Here is a 20,014-nt window from a genome sequence, read left to right as displayed (position 1 = left end):
TTTGGTGCACAGAGAGCACAAGCCTCAGGTGCATTCAACTTCTGTGCTTTTCTTTTGTGCACAAAGCTTGATACAACTGAGGACCTTAGGCTGGACCACGGTAAATAAAAAATTCTGAAAAAGTTCCCCAAAATTAAAGCAATTAATTCCTAGTTGTAATTCAAAGTTAATTTTTCTTCTCTCCTAGGAGCAAGCAAATAAAAATATAGCCATATACATGTGATTTTACATGTATTTATAGTTACACATTGAGCAAGGAGATCTATCAGGAGATGGCTAGTGTTAGATACCCAGCTTTACTATTGCAATGATTCTTCTTGGGCCATGGACAAGGCTGTAGATCCTATGTTCCAGCTTAGAGAACTCAATTTTTCTTCTTTCTTTCTCCAACATGGAATGTCACACAGCCTTGCTTCAGTCACTTCAGGGGAAAAAAAATGACATATAAGATCTATGCAATGTATTAGAAAAATATGAAGACTACCAGAATAGATGCCTCCCACCCTCCATGTTCACGTAATACTTTAAAGGATTTTCAGCCTTGTGAATGTGAAATTATTGACCTTATATATTTGAAAATTTATCCTCTGCAAGCAACAGAAAATACAAAGGGATATTTTAAAAGTTACAGGGAAAATGTATGGAGAGCAACATGCTGTAAGTAAAGAGGATACCTATCAGGTTTCTGGAGTACTAGCCTATGAACTAGCATTGTCTTCCAATCAGCCTCATGGAGAAATTGCAATACAATACTATTTTGAAGAACTTGATAATTCTATTTAAGTTAGTGAGTGTGGGGGTGGTGTCTGTCTTATTCAAAAAAATAAATATTCTCCAACCGCTGGCCCAAGAGTTTTGGCTATCATCAACTCCTGACAGAATGTCCCAAACAATGACACCCACACTACCAGAATTAAAACTGTTAAGTTTTCCTAAGCTTTCAATGTTAGGACCCACTAAAACACCTCCCATAATTATTGTGAAAAAACAAGTCATGTAAGGTTAATAAGAATGTTTAATGTATGTTGGATTTTGGGCGGGGGGGGGGGGGGCGCGGACATGCTAAATTGGATTTACGAGAGCCAGGGCCAATGTAGGACAGTACAACTTCTCAGTAATATTCCTGTATCTATTTATATGTATCTACTTTTATATACACATTTATCTACAAACAATGTTACTTTCTACATTAGAGATTTAAAAAAAAGGATTTCACTTATTTCCATTCTACACATGTATAGCCAAGTCAATGAAACACTGCTTTGAACCCAGCACACTGGAGACAAATGCTACGAATGTCTTAGCATGTTTATTTTAAATGCTTAAAAATTATTCTTTTCAGGGGTTGGGGAAATGACTCAGTCAGTAAGGTACTCATGAGAACCTATGTCTGGATCAGCGGTACCCAAGTAAGAAGATGGGTCCAGGATATGTGTTATGTTGCCTGGAGAGGATACGCCTTTGTTTCCACAGGAACCAAAAAAGCTCTCAATTCCTTCAACGTTAAGAGAGATCATATTTTACTTGGGGAGACCTCCTGAGGATCTTGGCTACAGACATGAGGGGAAAAAGCCAGGAAAGACTGCAGAACAGGTGACGTATATATGCTGATCCCTCAAGATAGGAACAGCTCTGAGACTTGATGAGACATGATAAATCTTGTTGGCTACAGAGCCCTCACGACAGTTTGGTTATACAGTTCAAATGACTTATAAAATTGATAGATGTCTTTCATCTGCTCAAACAGAAAACTTGTGTTTTTAGCTAACTTGTGTACACTGCACATTCTATACTTGGGTTAATACAAATATATATGTTACTTTTAAAACTGTGTGTTTTCAAAAAGAAAAAAGGACACAAAACATTTTCAATACCTCCTAATTGAGTTTACTATCTGCAGAGTAAATTTACAACCTGCTTGTCAACAAGGATAACAGATCCTCCTTACCTGTACATACTAAAACAAAATTGGTTTTCCTGCAGTTTTTTCTTGGACGTAAGAAGTAAAACGTTTTAGAAATTTAGGATATTCTCGTTTTGCCACTGCTCTTAACACCGAGGCTGGTGCCCATCCTCCTGGGTTCACTGTAAATAAAGGGACGTTACATGGAGATGGAGAACTATGTCTATGTATTTGCTTTTCAAAAATCCCCCATGTTAGAGCGGCTAACATTTCTTGATCTGAAACTATTTACCACCCAATGCCAACCCATCAGGTGGGGTAGGAAAGGATGTAGCATGTTACTACTGAACTAAGTAGTAACGAGTGTTTCTTTATATATTTGAGTAGGCTTTGAGTGATGTCAGGCATTTGATTAGAAAGACTGCATCAGGATGCAGCTGCAGATGCAGAGCAGGTGCAGTAAGGAGCAAACACAAGTGACAGACAAGTCTGTCCAACAGTGAGTCAAAAATGAAGTAATGATACTGGCAGCTTTTAAAGACTGGGAGAGAGGATTCAGAAAAAAAAAGGTCTAATTAAATAATTTTCCCACTCTTGTTTCTATTTCTAATTATAAATATATTCTACCAGGCAACTATATAATAAGATGGTTCTTAAAACTAAGGATATATGAAACAGTGACCTAAAGATGAAGTTTTAAAACTTATGTATCCAGTCATAACTTTAAAAATTCCCATATACTAGTTCTAAGGTAGAAATTCAGGCATGTGGACTTTCAATATCTTCCACACAATTCTATATATAACATCGTCAGCTTAAAGTCTAGGCAACTGGATATTTTTATGTAGAAGATGGGTCAAGAACCTGCACATTATCAATTAGAACAAACAAACAAGAAATACATACCATTAGCTACATATGTAATCTTGCACAGAATGTTGTCTCTGCTTATTTCCTGGTTTCCCTCTGGTGGGCTTACTAAGGTTTGACAAATCATAGCAACATTGATTTTGGCACGGACACATCGATTGTTCAGCTGTCAAAACAGACACACAAACTAACATCAGTTTGTAGAATAGTCCTTATTTTATAATCTCTGTTGCCCTATTATTCATTAGTTTAAACTGTTATGAAGTCTCTAGTAAAACTTCCTTAAAATAACTGATGCATACTTTTATTTTATGTGCACAGATGTTTTACTTGAGCACATTGTGTGTACAGTTGCCCAGAGGCCAGAAGGGGATGTCAGGTCCCCTGATACAAGATACACAGATGGTTGTGAGCCACCATGTCAGTGCTATGAGTTGAATCTGGGTCTTTTGGAAGAGCACCCAGTTTCTTAACTGCTGAGCCATCTTTCTAGCCCCCATTTAAAATCTTATAATCACCAATTAACATATGTCAAACTGATAGATACCAGGCTTTTTCACCTTCCAAAGTGCTAAATGGTACTAAATCAAGCAGGAACAACAGGTGTGCAGTAGTTAGTAATGGCTTAAGAAATAACTTTAGGAAGTAAGCTATTTGGACTACCCAAGAAGCTATCTTAGCAAACTCAGAAGGAAAGCTAAATAGCTCTAGTGGGGGTGCTGATAGTCTTGACACTTGTCTTCAGAAAACACAAGGGCTGTCTGTCCCAAGCAATCTAGCAAAAAATCTAAATCACATCAAATCAAGTATCTATGTGTGGGTGGGAGGAAGTGTGTTTATTTATTTATTTATTTATTTTGTGGAGCAAAACTTTATTGAAGTCTATTTAACAAATGTGTAGTTTAGGGAAGCATTTTAATTGTAATTACATAGAGGACTGGTTTCTACGATCTCATCATTATTCCACTGAAACCATACATGTCTTCATTTTGCCTCAGGACAGATTGCTATAAATAAATCCAGTTTTTGATATATAAAAATTTAATCGTTTCTACACCGTTACTGGATTGGGGTTTGGCTGCATTATGCATTTAGCTTTATTTTGCAGAATTCTATTCATTTCTATACTCTACTCACAGGAGCGCTGTCATGATCCACAGAAAAATTACAAACTATCCAAGTCTCAGGGTCGTTCTCAGTCAAGGCTGGGATCTTTCGAATAGCAGAAAGATACAGTACATCTCTCTGAGAAGCAGGCCACACTCTCTGTGGAAGAATGAAAAGAATTTTGACAATCTGAGTTACTTTTATTAAGGTGTCATACAGAGAAAAGAAACATATGAGGAACCACTTAAGTATCATGAAGTTGGAATTTACCAGAATTTAAGTGGGAAGTCAGAGTACTGTCAAGGATGCAGCATGAACCATCACCAGCTTTCCAGAATACTCAAAGGGTAATACTCTTTTTCCTTTTTAAAGTACTGTAAATTCACTATTTTAACTATTGTTATTGTACTAGTACACTGAACGGAACTAGTTACAGTGACAATATATGTATGCAATACTCCTGAAATCATCACCTCAGACAGAAACTTTGTAGCCATGAAACAGCAATAGGACATCCCACTCCCCACAGTCTGTCAATGTTCTGTTTAGAGAATCAAAGAATTAAAAGGAAAATTAAAACATCTTCTCTAAAACACTAATGAACTGATTTTAAACCATTTATTGAATATTTCTATTTTAAGGTATAAGAAAAACTATTTGCTATTTTAAGGTATAAGAAAACTATTTAAGGTATGAAAAAAAATGACATGCAGCTTATTGACAAAACTAACATCTACTTTAAATGATAGAAAACTAAACTCCTATCCTGTTCAAATTACTTTTATGCTGAATATTTGGTATATGCAATTGAACTCTGTCCTTATTTTTAATAATTTCTTTTCTTAAAAAGATTTATTTATTATGTACACAGCATTCTGCCTGCATGTATGCCTTATACCAGAAGAGGGCTCCAGATTTCATTGTAGATGGTTGTGAGCCACCATGTGGTTGCTGGGACTTGAACTCAGGACCTCTGGAAGGGCAGCCAGTGTTCTTAACCTTTGAACCATCTCTCCAGTGGCCCCCTTTAAGGTTTATTTATTTTGGGGCTGGAGAAATAGCTTAGTGGTTTAGAGCACTGGCTGCTTTTCTAGAGGACCTGGGTCCAATTCCCAGCACCCACATGGCAGCTCACAGCTGTCTATAACTCTTGTTCTAGAAGATCTGACACCTCACACAGATAAACATGCAGGCAAAAATCAATGTAAATAAAAAATTATAAAAAATGATTTATTTATGTATATACAAATGTTCTATCTGCATGTATCCCTTTACACCAAAAGAGAATATTAAATCCCACTATAGATGGTTGTGAGCCACCATGTGGTTGCTGGGAACTGATTAATAGAACAGGCGGTTGGTCCGCTTACACCCAAAGGAAAACAGCATAACAAACAGAAAAAAAGGCAAGAGAAATACTATAATTACTCAGTAACTTTACATAAATCGAAAAGCAATGGAGAACTAATATAAAGGAAATCAATTTAAACACTGTTTCAGTGTGCTTTAATAGTATGACCAATCTCTCAACTTTTCCTTGTCTCCAGATAATCTAGGCAATTTCCATATCTTCATATAGTTAATGCCATATTCCCTCCCCTTCATTTCTGTCATAGAGAACTGTCACTTGTGTGTATTTGATAACTACCATTTATAAAGTGAGACACTAAAGAGAATTTAAATCAAGTTCAGAAGGTCCTTTCTATACTTCTGATCTACATAGAAAGAAACTAACTACAGTTCTTCATCCAGGGCTGCTTCTAGACTATTCCTTAGATTCATACCCCCATACATTTCTGTTCTAAATGAACTGATAGAATTTCAATATATGACATTTCTAAGGGTGTAATAAAGTCTTTGGGTTTTGCTGGATTTACTGGCACATGCCTTTAATACTAGCACTGAGATAGGCAGATCTCTGTAAGTTCAAGGTCAGCCTGATCTACATAGTTGGATAGCTAAGGCTACATGGAAAGACCCTATAACAAACAAACAAACAAACAAACAAACAAATGTCTTTGGGTCTTTTGTTGGGATTTAAATGTAAATTCCCGACAAATTTTACTGCAGCAAATCTGTATGCTTGAGTCTGAATTATTGGCATCTTTGGGAACAAATGATAGATCATTACCTTGTGCGTTTGATAAATGATGATTGCATTATCAGCTAATGTTTCCACTACATGGAAGTTTTCTATAGTAGCTGAAATGAAAAGAATCATATTAGCAGCTGAAAAAAAAAAAAAGATTTCACTTTCTAGAATGTCCATCCTGGTAAAACAAACATTCCCTAGGCCAAAACCTAAATGGAAGAGAGCTAGTACTTGATACTAGGGCTACAGAAGGTGGCTGTGGGATCTGATTACCAGGAAGTTTTCTTTAGTATAGTATCTTCCATAGGAAGACAAGCAATTCTAATCACTACTCTATTACCCCAGCTGAAATATTCCCTAATGTTGCCCACTCCTCTTTCACTTAACTAAGTTAATGTGTTCTAGTTTGGTATAGGTGATTATACTTGTGAGGAACAAATGCTAAAATGCCAGTGATAGATAGATACCTTATGAGATAATTGTATTTATAAATTGTGAGTCTAAGAAAACATACATGAAAATAATTCTAACCTGAATACAGTATGATTCATTTGGCAATTTGTACAGAACAAGACAGTTTAGGAAAAGTACATAGCAAAATCTCCCATAGCAATCCTAACTTTTCTACTAACTTGCTTTGTCACCACTAACAAATAATTTGATGCAAATGAATTTTACTTCACTTGTATGGGAAATACCTACCGATCCTGAGATACTATTAGAATACTGGATCCTGTGATATAATGATATATCTTAAGTGTTTTAGACAGCGAAAAGGTCTACTGAAAATTATTATGAGGCATGGTTGTACATACCTGTAATCATATAACTTGGAAGGCTTAAAAAGGGGACTAATAATACAAGGCTAGCCTGGCTTACAGTGAGACCCAACCTTAAAAGTAAGTTATGGGTCTGTGGAGGTAGCTCAGTGGTAGAATAGTTGCCTGGCATATGTGAGAACCTGATTTTGATCCCACTACCACCACTTGCAAATGAAATTAGTGTATAATTAATCCTATATATGATTCTTTTGATATTCTCTACAATGAGTTGGTAAACTATCAGATACAATCAGGTTTGATTTGACATTAAGTTGAAAAGGAAAATAATTATTTGATGTATCAATGATGACAGCTTACTTTCCCAGTCATTGCGAACATCAACACTCCAAAAGTAATTGCAGACTTCGTGTCCTGTAACACCTTTAACTGCATGGGTAGCTTTCAAAGGATCCAGAACAATTCCATTTTCTTCGACTTCTCTTCTGTATACCTAAGGAAAACATATTAAAGAAAAATAAAACTCTAACACTTGGTTCTTCAGCATTCTACATCAGGTAGCCTGCGGCTCTCATGTAATGCATCCTGCACTGTCCCTTTAATAAAAAACTTCTCACTGTTTTGCCAAGATTAAAAAAAAAAAAGTTATAGACTCTTAAAGTACATCTTGAAAGTATGCTTCCAAGCTGAGCTGATTTTGCAAGGCCTGTAATCTCAGCACATGAGAGGATAAAGCATGATGACTACAAGTTCAAGGCTAGCTTGGCTTATATAACATGTGTGAGGCCAAACTAGATTACACAGTAAGACCCTGTCCCAGAAATGCAGTTTTTTAGAATTATAGTTATGATAATTTATTTTAGAACATATTCTGCTACAAGGAATTAAAATTTATATGACAAGAATATTTCAAAATGACAAATTTAATGTAAGTGTCCCTCCCTCCCACCCTCTCTCCTTCTCTTCCTCCCTCCCTCCCTCTCCCTTGCCCCCCTGTTTTCTGTCTCATTGTTGCTCTTGTTTTTTTGAGACAGGATCTTACTATGCAGTCCTGGCTGTTCTGGAACTCACTCTGTAGACCAGACTGGTCTAGAACTCAGAGATAGATCTGCCTGCCTTTGCCTCCTGAGTGCTGGGATTAAAGGTGTGTGTCACTATGCCCAGTTCTAAGGTAAATTTCTTTCTTTCTTTCTTTCTTTCTTTCTTTCTTTCTTTCTTTCTTTCTTTCTTTCTTTCTTTCTTTCTTTCTTTTTCCGAGACAGGGTTCTCTGTGTAGCTCTGGAGCCTATCCTGGCACTCATTCTAGCGACCTGGCTAGCCTCGAACTCACAGAGATCCACCTGCCTCTGCCTCCTGAGTGCTGGGATTAAAGGCGTGCACCACCACCAATGCCTGGCTCTAAGGTAAATTTCAACCATGAAAAATTTATCCAGGCGGTAGTAGTGCACACCTTTAATACCAGCACTTGGGAGGCAGACACAGGGGGATCTATGTGAGTTTGAAGCCAGCTTGGTCTACAGAGCGAGTTCCAGGACAGGCTCCAAAGCTACACAGAAAAACCCTGTCTCGAAAAACAAAAACAAAAAAAGAAAACAGCAACAACAAAAACAAAAAGAAAGAAAAAATATATATGATGGATGACTAATTGCTACAGATTAAAGAATAATATAAATTAGCATTATGAATCAAATATTCTCAAAAGCTGTTTGACATGGCCAACAAGGCCAAACGAGCCTGGTTAGAAAATAGTACCAAACACACTGACTTAATGCTGCTTTGCTCAATGCTACATCCCATTCAATGCATCTGGAACAGTATTAGAAATACACTAGGTGCTCAATTTGTTGAACAAAACACTGGAAGCAGAAATGGCAAATGGATTATAAACACAGATTGATGTTTTTTAAAATACTGAGGCTGTGTACCCTAAGTGTAACCCATTATTTCAAAATTACAGTTTGCTACTTTAGAGAAATCTCTGATAAATTCTTTCCAGAAATAAAGAAATGTGGCAAGAACAAGCTGCCTTGTTATGGCATGCTCACACTTGACAGTCTGTCTTGTGCCATCTCTTCTCCACATGCTTATTTATGCACATTATCAGGATTACCAGTTTCATCATCACTCAAACTGGAAATTGAACATTAAAAATTTCTACATTCAAAGTTTCCAAAACTATTAAGCATATTTCTGATTCTCTCTAAAGCATACAGCAGCCGGCTTCCTTACCATTGCTTATATATTTTACTGTAGGTCTTGATAATATTGCGCTTGATGTTCTTGAGTGGTCTTTCGGCTCTCTCATTTAATTCTTCCAAATCTGTTTAACCTCTCTTAAATGACATGCTACATAAAGTGGAAAACCTATTGCGACAGAAAATCAACTTTCTCACTGGTGGCTTACTTTGATTCTGATAATCTAACCCCAATTTCTCTGTTCTGTCTCTATCTAGTGCTGTGGGTTAGAGGAATGCCTTTTCTCTACTCCTCATTACAGGTAGAAGAACTTCACTTAGATTATTAAATACTCCTGGTTTCTCTTTATTCCTTCACATCTATATCTCCAAAGGAGGATAATGGCTCCTCTGAACAGAGAGTATAGGGTGGGAGACAGTATAGACCAAAGAGAAGAGAAACAAAGTAATGTCTAAGAACAACATTTACTATATTTAAATCAAAGACTGAAAGAAATATCTAGGGGCTGGAGAGATGGTTCAGTGGTTGAGAGCACTGGCTTCTCTGCCAGAGGGCCTAGGCTCAATTCCTGGCAACTAGATGTTCTAGGAGATTGACACCCTCATGGGGGAGGAAGGGGGGAGAGAGATGGGGGGAGGGAAGTCACCAGCAGATGGAGGTTTGTTTTACATATAAACTCTCAAATTTTACTCTCTGTTGTCTATACAAAGCAGAATATTATGCTTATATATTTGTTATGAATACAGATCAATGAATAGAATTGAAGCTATGGTACTTCTTTTACTTAAATCAGCACCCTTCAGTTAGCAATCCAAGTAATTTGTGTGGGAATTACCTTCATTTCTCCTTCTTCTACAACTAGTTGCCAATTCGCATCACCACCTACATCCTGTAATGAGTAAGTCATGTGGTTCTGTACCATCTCTTCAACCTTGAAAAGAAAAATAAAGTCATGAGAATTCACATGTAGTAGATAAGTCACTATCTTTAAACCAGAATGATATTGCTTACTTCAATTCAGAAACAGCACGCTTACAAAGCTGATGTTAGTAAGTTGTACATGGAAATGATGAGTTTAGTCACATTCCACATATCCAGGTTAATGGAGTAGGTAGGGAAAGAGAAATGCAGGAAAATCTTTGCTTCACTCAAGTAACATGAACTTGGGCTATGCATCCTTTACTAACAATACAGAGATGATGTACTGAAGCACAAATCATGGAACACTGAGGACAAAAGACACACACACACACACACACACACACACACACACACACACACACACACACACACACACACACACACCACCACCACCACCACCACCACCACCACCCACCACCACCACCACCCCACCACCACCACCACCACCACCACCACCACCACCACCATCATCATCATCCAGTCCCAGTGTCCCGATATTTAAGACTCTACAGAGATTTTTAGAAAACTTATGTGTCAAAGTTCATTATAAAAGTTTATTATACCATACCAGCTAATCTCTCTTGAACATAAACCAACATAAAATAAGCCTTTCTTTTATTCTAATTTCTTTGTTCTGAATTTATTTTACAAATACTATTAGTGATACCCATTTATGCTAACTAACACTTACACATAACCACTTTTAAATTTACTATTTCACAATGTCTACCTTCCATTCTCTTTGCTGAGGACTGAATCCAGGGTTTTGAACATCTATATTTGTCTACTCCTACTAAATTTTATTCCTGTTATATAACCGAGATAAGCAAAGAAAACAGAACAGTTCATATTCTCAGAATCCTAATTCATTTACTTAGACAATTTCATGAAAATGTACAAACTCACAGTTTGAGATGTTTTGAACAAAGTGGAGTGTTAGACAATAATGCCAACACAATAATCTTAGTAATAAGTACATAAAGGAAAGCAGAATCAGAAGGTATTTCTTACACTAATATTAAAAATTTGCTCTGAGTACAAATATTTATAAAGTTATAAAGTCTATTGTGCTTGCCAGGCATACTAAAGAGGAAGCTGGGTTTGAACATTTAGAAATAAAGTTGAGACATAAACTCTTAAATAGTAATTTTTTTTATATTAAAGGATGTATCAATTTGTTACAGAGGTGTATACTGTTATATCAAGCTTTCTGGATCTTAGAATACAATTTTAGTTACTGAAAATGGGAAAGTTTTAAGCATTTCCTGATTTGGCAATCATCCTAAAAGTTTGTGATAAAATTGTTAACATGGACTCCAAAATCTATTTTCATACCAAATACTAATAGCATTTCAGTACTTGACTCATAATTCTTAAGACAATGCAGGTGACCATGGATTTTAGGGCTGAGAAACATATTAATTTAATAATTTATTAATAATAAATTAATAACATATTCTGTAATTTTGTCCTTTTAGTTGTGACCTTTAGTGTTAAATAACTGAACCATCTCTCCAGCTCTATATTCTGAAATTGTAAAAAGCTAAAATTAGAAAAAACAAAAAAAACCTCTAGGCTCTGAAATCTGATTGAGTGAGTTGGTGTGACTAATGCAGAATTCCATGTTGCAAATATATAAAAGGCATGTTATTCCCAAAGAACAGGGAACTGTCACTTAGTATGGAAAAGAAAGCTAATCCAGTAGTGTTGCCTTGATTCACCTGCCTGTCATACTGTGACTAGTGGAAACTTTCACCTTTTTGAGATTCCTTACTCTTAGAAATGTTTACATTTGAAAAATATGACTTGGAACAAGTAACTGGGAGTTTTTAGAGACTGAAAAAACCCAACAACAACAACAACAACAACAACAACAACAAACCCCTACGTCCCAAGGCTTACAAGTGAAGTAGTAAGGCTGGAGAGATGGCTCAGCCATTAAAGCCTAGGCTCACAACCAAAAATATAAGTGAAGGAGGACTGAAGCATGTTTTATTTTAGTAAAGACAAAGAATTCAGTTTAAAATATGTTCAGTGTCATTTATAGCTCTTTTGTCATAAGCAAGTAGTTGTGCTTTCCCATATATTATTTCTGAAGTAGGTATTTCAAATAGTTTTGATTAGCATTTCTTTTACAAAGGAAACCATATTTAACAAACATAATCTGATAGGAGAGAACACCATTTTAACAATGTACAGAAATCAAGCTGAATAGTATCTTCTAAACATATCTTTAAAAATGATATCCCTATTAACAAAATTTTCAAAATCAAAATTGTCCTTAAATCAAAGTTAACTGTTGTCTACAGACAGCTTAAAGTATTGTCTTATTTTGCCAGGCAGTGGTGGTGCATGGCTTTATTCCCAGTGCTCGGGAGGCAGAGGCAGGCAGATCTCTGAGTTTGAGGTCAACCTGGTCTACAAAGGGAGTTCCAGGACAGCCAGGGCTACAGAGAAACACCATCTCAAAAAATTTTGTTTTATTTTGGCTAAAGTGAGCTTGAAAAATCTGACAAAGAAACAAGATGTATGTAGTACTGTGCTCCCAGGATCTCAACCTGGAGTACTATAGTTTTACAGCTATTATCACAGAATCTTCTCTTCTGTGTCTTCCTTGAGGTAATAACATTAGAGTTAAGAAATGTGTTACAGGTAAAATTTCATTAAAATATATTCTATGCTCACTGCAATGAATATAAAGTAGCCCATATTACTAAAGAAGCAGTGACATGTATACCTGTGGCCACAAACACTTCACATCTAACTTAATAATCTACCAGTTTACCGAGTACATATATTTACTGTCAAAAAGATGTGGCGATCTAGGGACAATTACATTTAATGGCAAGCCAAAGCTATTTTATCAGGATCAAACTTTGATATTCCAGGAAATGTTGTTACTAGTAGTAAATGCTATCACAACCTCCCCCAAACAGATCGTTAATTTATTGGATTAAAACTTTTTATATGATATATATGCATAACTGTGGAAGTCAGAGGACAACTTGTGGGAGTCCATTTCTACTTCTACTATGTGGGTGGCAACTTTGGTTGCCAGGCTCACTGGCTGACCCATCTCACTGGCTCCCAAATGTTAATTAGGAAGTATAACTTCAGAATTCATGCCCTTGATTCTTTTTACCTAGAGTGGGAAATGATTTTACCCACATAGCCTCCTACCAATGAACTGTGAACAAGTGGATATAAAATATAGGTAAAGCACAAAGGGGGATTACTCTCGTTCCAACTGTTTTCTTCCCACCACACTTCCAAATCATTCAATATAATGTCACATTAGGAATCTGCTAAATTTGGGGTTTTCTGAAATTGTTATGACTGTATGTCAAAGAGAAAAATTGTCTTTTGATGGTACAAACACAAATCCAGAAGGCCTCAAACATGGTTGTCTTCTTTTTCTTATTCATGTCACAGGGAAAAATTATGCTTACTATTATACAGTCACAAAGTCATAGAAGGGCTTGTTGAATAGGATATTAATAAATTAACAGAGCACTGCTACCCAAAAGAAAACAGCCAATGACCTGAAGAGCTGATTCACTGAAGAAACAGAAATAGCTAGAGTAAAAAAATAGTATGTGTAGCCTGTAATACTGGCAAAAATGAGCTGAAGTATTTAGTGTCAGTATAGAAACAAGCAAACAAACAAATATTAAAGAAAAAAAACAAACCCCCCCACAACCAAACTAGCCTGGAGGTATAAATTGGCCCAACTTTCCTGGTTAAAAAATTTTCAATAAGAATAAACATAATTTAGACATTTTCATGGCCTTTGTCCCAACAATTTCACTTCTACAAATACAGGTAAAGCAAACATATGCATAAGTATGCAAAGATTTATATAAGGAAACTAACCCAGGGATGCTCACTGTAATAACTACAATAAAAAAAAACAAACAAACCTAAAACTGTTCAGTATTAGGTTGGGTAGGCAAATACAATATACACACATCTGTGTGTGTGTGTGTGTGTAGACCTATATTTATTAGTGGGGAGTGAACTTATTGAATATACCTTTAAAAAGGTTATGAAATAGTTTATTGGAATCATCTACTTTGGTAGCAAAAAGATAATTAATATTGATAATTATTTATCAACACATGCCTGCTGTGTGTGTGTGTGTGTAGGTGTGTGTATGTGTGTGTGTGTTTATGCCTGTACATGTGTGGTGCTCAGAGGTTGACATAGTTGTTTTCCTTTACAGCTCTGCGTGTTATTTTTTGAGAAAGGGTATCTCTTTGAACCTAGCTCTGAAACTTGGCTAACCCATGGCCTTGCATTAAGCTCCAGGGACCCTCCTATCTTAGCTGTCTACACTGGTAAAGCTACTATGGCCACCCAAATTTGTAAATGGATGCTGGGACTCTGAAGTTAGGTCTTTTTGCTTGTAAGGCAGCACTTTACTGATAGCCATCTCTTAAGGCTCGTGCTGGAGATTGAACCCAGAGTATGTATAACCATTGATATGCCCTAGCCAAGGTTTTGCTTATTTTGTTTTCTTTTTTCCTTAAATATAGTCTTGCTAAGTTATCTAGTTTGGACTCATAAAGTTATTCTGCCTTGGTCTTTAAAGAAGCTGCAACCAGAGGCTCCACCATACATAGCTTTTAGTTCACATACATATGTTAGTAAGAACATTAATTATATGGCTGGAGAGATGGCTCAGTATGGTATAAGCACTTGCTGCTAACTCAGATGAGCTGAGTTTAATTCCTTGGAGTCATATGGTAGAAGTAGAGGAATTCCCTAAAGTTGTGCTCTGATCTCCACAAGTATTTAAGAGAATATCAAAAATGACCTATTATCTACATTAAATTCTCTTAATTTTTAAATAAAATTCATTATTATTTGTGTGTGTATGTGTGTTATGCATGTGCTGGTACATATGTGAGAGCAGAAGAAAACTTCCAAGAGCTGGTTATCTCTTCCCATTGTGGGTTTAGGGGAACATACGCAGGTTCTCTGGGTTGTACAACAAAGTTCCTTTTGGCCACAGCTATCGTGCCTGCCCAGTAGGGACATTTTAAAAATGAAAGAATGAATATGAACTGATCATAACATTATGCTTCAGTAACGTTTTGGCAATATTTTGTTTTTGTTAACTGGTGCTGGGGGTTTAACCAGGGCTTTATACATGCTGTGCAAGTGTTCTCCTACTCACCTATAACCCCATCCTTGCCAAATTACTGTCAGTGATAACAAACTGCCTTATTTTTTCAATTACTTACAAAAAGAAGACTTTGGCTACCTAATACATGCATTCTATAAGGTAATATAACAAAACATGTTTCAAATGTTAATAATTAACCCAAGAACTTATCCTAAATAAACTTAAGTCTATTCGGTATGCAAAAAACGGTAAAATGTACCAAATTTAATTTAGTTACTAGTAACCAAAACAGGACCTGATATAGCACCATATATTAGCAAAAAATCTACCAGAAAACTTAATTTGTCTTGATTTATGTACACAAGTTACAAAAATGTTATGTATACAAGTAGGCTAAAATTTTTGCAAAGTCTTACAAAAATAGGGTTACACATTTGAAAGCTTTCAGCTATTGCCTGGCTCTATAGCTTAAGGCTCAGGTCTGAGTTCTGAAGCCAAAATTCTCAGCCATCCTTTATCACAGCTTTACATTTTTCCTTTGTCTTAGCCCATATGCTTTTATTTACATATTCCAACATTTCAATAATGGTAGATTTCAGTCAGTCTGCGAATTTATTACTTTTCTGTGTGAGTATACATGTGTGTAAATGCTGTTGTAGCCAAAGAACAAACCTTACATATTGTGCCTTAGGTCCTAGCCACCTTTTTTTGTAAAACAGGGTCTCTCACCATGCTGGAACTTGCCACATAGACTAGATTGGCTATCAGTGAGCCCAATGGGTCTGACAGCATAGGGACTCCTAAACGCATGCCACCACACCTTCCTTTTTATGTGGAATATGAAGAGTTGTGGACAAAGAAAGTGGACAAAGGCCCTCATGTTTTGCAGGAAGCTCTTCAGCAACTATGCTAGCTCACCACCTCTAAAATAACTGTTTTAATGAAAAATAGGGTTTAGCAGAATAAACCAAAGCGCCCTGGTATTAATCTACTTTTGTTACTCTGTGAATATGTATTTTTAAAAGGCATGCAATAATAAGTAATAAGTGACAAGGATATCTAGTTATGTGTAATTTCTGATCAAGAACTGCTAAATATTTTCTCAAAGATATTCAAGGCAAAAGGCTGTAAAAAGTATGCATTTGTAAGTCTTTTTTCTCTATTGCAGTAAAAATAAATGCAGACTTAACTTGTATAGGTAACATAACTGAAATCTGTCTTAAGTTATGACTTTTAGAAAGTTTCATTGGAGTCACCAAGGAAAAGACATACAGTAAGTCTGATCAGCTCACATCAGTCATGTTACAAGAATGCCAGAAAAAGGCCAGATTCTAGCTAAATCACAGAAGCTGTATACAGAGAAGCTACATAGCTTACCCAAATGACACAGGCAGGATTTACAACCAGTCACTGTGACTAGACAGCTCAGGTTTGTAACATACTATAATCCAAAAAATACAACCACCCACAAAAATACAAAACTGAATAGCAAAGATTTGAAAATTAAAAACCTTAAAAGTTTCTAAGGACTGGAAATGAAGCTGAGTGGCACAGAGAATGCCTAGCATGTTAAGGCTATGGGATTAATCCCCAGAACTATGAAAAAGGAAACAAAAAGTGTTTAAACAATGTTTACACTAAAAAAAAAAAAATTCCTCTGGCAAACTAATCTTACTTTGAGGGCAGAGACTGTACATTCAGTTTACTATCTTAAATTCCCAATCCCTTAGTGATTAGAAATAGTTAGAACCAACTCCTAAAGATTTAGCAGATATACAGTGATATTAACCTACAGTAGTCACAGTTAATTTGAAGAAAATATAGCCTGTTCAATGAATTTAGTATTATAACAGTAATGAGATGACCTTTATTAAAATTATTTCTTTTCTAAACATCACAGACATTTAAAATTAGAACAAAAGTGAGAGTGTTAAAATCCACTTTTATGATACAGCATATCCTATAATCCATATCCATAAAGGTTGTTGAACCTGGAGAAATACCATCATTATGTGAAGAATGAAAAACCAGGTTCCTTATATATATTTTAATTCAACTGAAATTTTTCTGAGTACTACCTGCTTAAGATAAAATTCCAAAGGAATCATAGTAGAGGATACAACATAAAGGGCACATGCAATACTGACAAAGGAGAATTATTTAGAAGTTAAGAAAAGCCTTTTAAACGTTTGTGACTATTTAAAATTCAAAACCAAAACATGTGGTCCGATCAATAGAGTGCTAAGAACTGGGCAAGCAGGCAGAAATACAGCAAGAAAGACTCAAGTCCACTCTATATATTCGTACAGTACCTGGGAGCTGAATCTGTGAACATCGTCAGAGGCACTGACTAGATCAATGGAAGACATGGAGGAAGAGCGACTATAGGGCTACCAGAGACAGACAAAGAAAAAACCAAGTAATCAGAACAAAGGCACAACAGAGCATTCAGTACCAACTTGCAAACACAAGATAAAGAAAGAGAAAACAAAGCACTATATGAAACAGGCACAGCAACAAGTGCTGACTTCACGCACCTATTATGTATTATGCTCCAAACTCATTCCAAAAAGAATGAAGTATGTCCAAAAAAATACAAAGTACTTAACCTCACCAAAGGAAGCAATTTTCCTGCTGCACTGTAGTAACTATTTCCCACTATCCACTCCCTATCCTTACCCTTCCATTTCACCATAAATAAAAAAACAAAGCATGTATGTTCAGAACACGATTTATAAATTGTTTTGGAGATTGGATAGGGAATATAACAATATAAAAAAAACCCTTACTATTAAATTTGTGAAGAGACGAGAAAACTTATACTACAGGATCGTACCATGAACAGTGAGGAATGCAGGCATTCTTTCAATAAACTGTCATTTGCTTACCTTTTGTACAAATCTATGGGTCCCAACAGAAGAAAAGGCATCTCCAGATGGCAAAGGTGTAGGCCAGTGTAACCTGACCTTCTCGCTCTGTGACTAAGAAAAACATATGCTAGATTGAGATGCTTCTGAAGTAATTTTGCAGCCTACAAATGGCTTCTATAACCTGGAACTAACATTTTATTAGTAAACACATTAGCAATAATTACTCAATTAGGAAGCTACTCTACAGACGCAGCTTTGCTCAATCCTGACACACACTTCACAGTTCCCACATCAGTTTCTTTCTACTCTACAGATACTAGAATAGATTAGGAAAAAGCTTTTCTATTGCTCCCAGCCAGCACCCACTCACCCACTACTTGGTCAGTATCAATTCTCTTGAGTCAAGGTTAGTATCACTGCTAAATTTCTTTTATCTAAGCTTTGGTCAAATCATTTCAATAATTCTAGTACATACAGGACCAGTAGGTCTGGTCCACAGACTGGCATCATTAGAAGCATTATTACTGATTGCTTCCCTTCTAGGTTCTTAAGATCATTTCATGTATGTGATTCTATCTCCTTTCCATGAAAGCAGTCTGCTTTATCTCAGTATCTAACTCCTGGTAACCTGACACTTGACTTCCTACCTCTTCTTCAGTCTATCTGATTTCTTTTCACACATCCAAATACATATTTATTAAAAGTAATGTACTACTGTGTTTGTTTGCACTCATCTTTTAACTACACAGAAGACAGGGTAATTTCTATTCATGCTGTCTTGTTGACCAATTCATTTCATGTATCTTCTACTTTGTTTGCAAATAATTTAAACTACAGTGGCTTTTTTGAAATGCTGAAGATCACAGACTGAGAACAGAGAGGGAAGTGATTTGAATGCGTGGACTGCTCTTATGGACCACTGATGCTCACTACTTTATAGTATTTTCACACCATTTCTATCTTTGCCACATTGACAGAGATATGAAATGAAGAAAAAGGCTGGCTATAATGAGTTCACTATTAATCCCAAACTAACACATTTTAGAAAACAAACAACAACATGATGCTACTTCAGGCTTCTAAGAACTATTTTAGGCTCCCAAAAGTACACATTTATTGGGAGCTGGAAGTTCCTATTCTTAACTGAATGCAGTGTAGCATCTTTTGAGTAAACAAAACAAAAAAACAAATAAGCACTAAACTTTACAGGTTAATATGAAATGAACTTTTAAATCACTGACTTAAAAATATGCAGAAAAATATAAGAAACAGATAAGTTATATATCATGAAGGAGTTACTCCTGGCTACTTAGTCTAGTAAACTGATACTCCCCATCCAGGATAGTTACACTTGCCTCAGGAGGCAGTTTCTATTATAAATAAAACGGCTTGAAGGGGGGGGGAGTCAAAGAGAGATGAGTAAGTAAAATTTACCCTTTAGTACCATCTGGTGGTAAAACAAGGAACTGAATTATAATAGCCAGGAATCAAATTAATCTTAAAATTGCAATTTGCATATTTAAAAGTTCTTTCAGAAGCTGGATATAAGTGCTGTGATTTCAATGATGACTACAAAAGACTAAGCAAAGTAATGGTGAGGAAGAACTGAAAGTGAAGGCTGAAAAGGCAATAAATGAGCTTATAATAAAAGCTGGATGGTACTAACACTAAAAACAAAATCTCTTACGCCTGTGAATGCTGATGCTATTTGAGAAGACATTCAGAGAAACTCTTCTGATCTCAGAATGGTTAAGGCTGAATTCTTTAAGAGTAATAGAGTTAGTAGGCAGAACATTTCAACTTAAGTTCATATTAACTATGTATACCTCTTTTGACTAATTATTGGCTTTTTTGTTTGGAAATTAAAATGTAAAAGAACTGATTCACAAAGATTCTTTAACACTTAAGATAGTTAATACTTTGGTTATATTTAGTTTTCCAATTCTACAAAAACACATCAAGAAACACCTGTGGTATTTGGAATGGGATAGATGTACCTGTTCCTCTATTTTATCTTGTCTGTCAAGAGCAGCTTCAACAGCATCAAAGAACTCCTCCTCATTAATCAGACTGTTCGGACCTTCCTAGATAATAGACAGGAAACAAACAGCAAATACTTCATTTATTTGAAGAAGCAGAAACATTGAC

The 20,014-nt window shown here is 35.9% G+C and overlaps 1 protein-coding gene across 1 annotated transcript in view; it reads right to left on the bottom strand.

Annotated features, from left to right (window-relative positions):
- Window positions 1-393: 393 nt before the first annotated feature.
- Cert1 (ceramide transporter 1) overlaps window positions 394-20,014 on the bottom strand; it is a 95,593-nt gene continuing 75,972 nt past the window's right edge. Inside the window, exons 9-18 of the mRNA NM_001244026.1 lie at window positions 19,864-19,950; window positions 17,885-17,977; window positions 17,309-17,386; window positions 9,783-9,878; window positions 7,112-7,244; window positions 6,012-6,082; window positions 3,911-4,039; window positions 2,810-2,939; window positions 1,949-2,085; window positions 394-421 (exon numbers count right to left, since the gene is read on the bottom strand). Coding sequence (NP_001230955.1) covers window positions 1,958-2,085; window positions 2,810-2,939; window positions 3,911-4,039; window positions 6,012-6,082; window positions 7,112-7,244; window positions 9,783-9,878; window positions 17,309-17,386; window positions 17,885-17,977; window positions 19,864-19,950 — 945 coding nt within the window. The 3' untranslated portion in view covers window positions 394-421; window positions 1,949-1,957. The remainder of the gene's footprint in view (window positions 422-1,948; window positions 2,086-2,809; window positions 2,940-3,910; window positions 4,040-6,011; window positions 6,083-7,111; window positions 7,245-9,782; window positions 9,879-17,308; window positions 17,387-17,884; window positions 17,978-19,863; window positions 19,951-20,014) is intronic.

The sequence above is a fragment of the Cricetulus griseus genome, chromosome 2 (assembly GCF_003668045.3).
Source record: "Cricetulus griseus strain 17A/GY chromosome 2, alternate assembly CriGri-PICRH-1.0, whole genome shotgun sequence".
NCBI lineage: Eukaryota > Metazoa > Chordata > Mammalia > Rodentia > Cricetidae > Cricetulus > Cricetulus griseus.
This window is presented reverse-complemented; position numbering and strand designations above follow the sequence as displayed.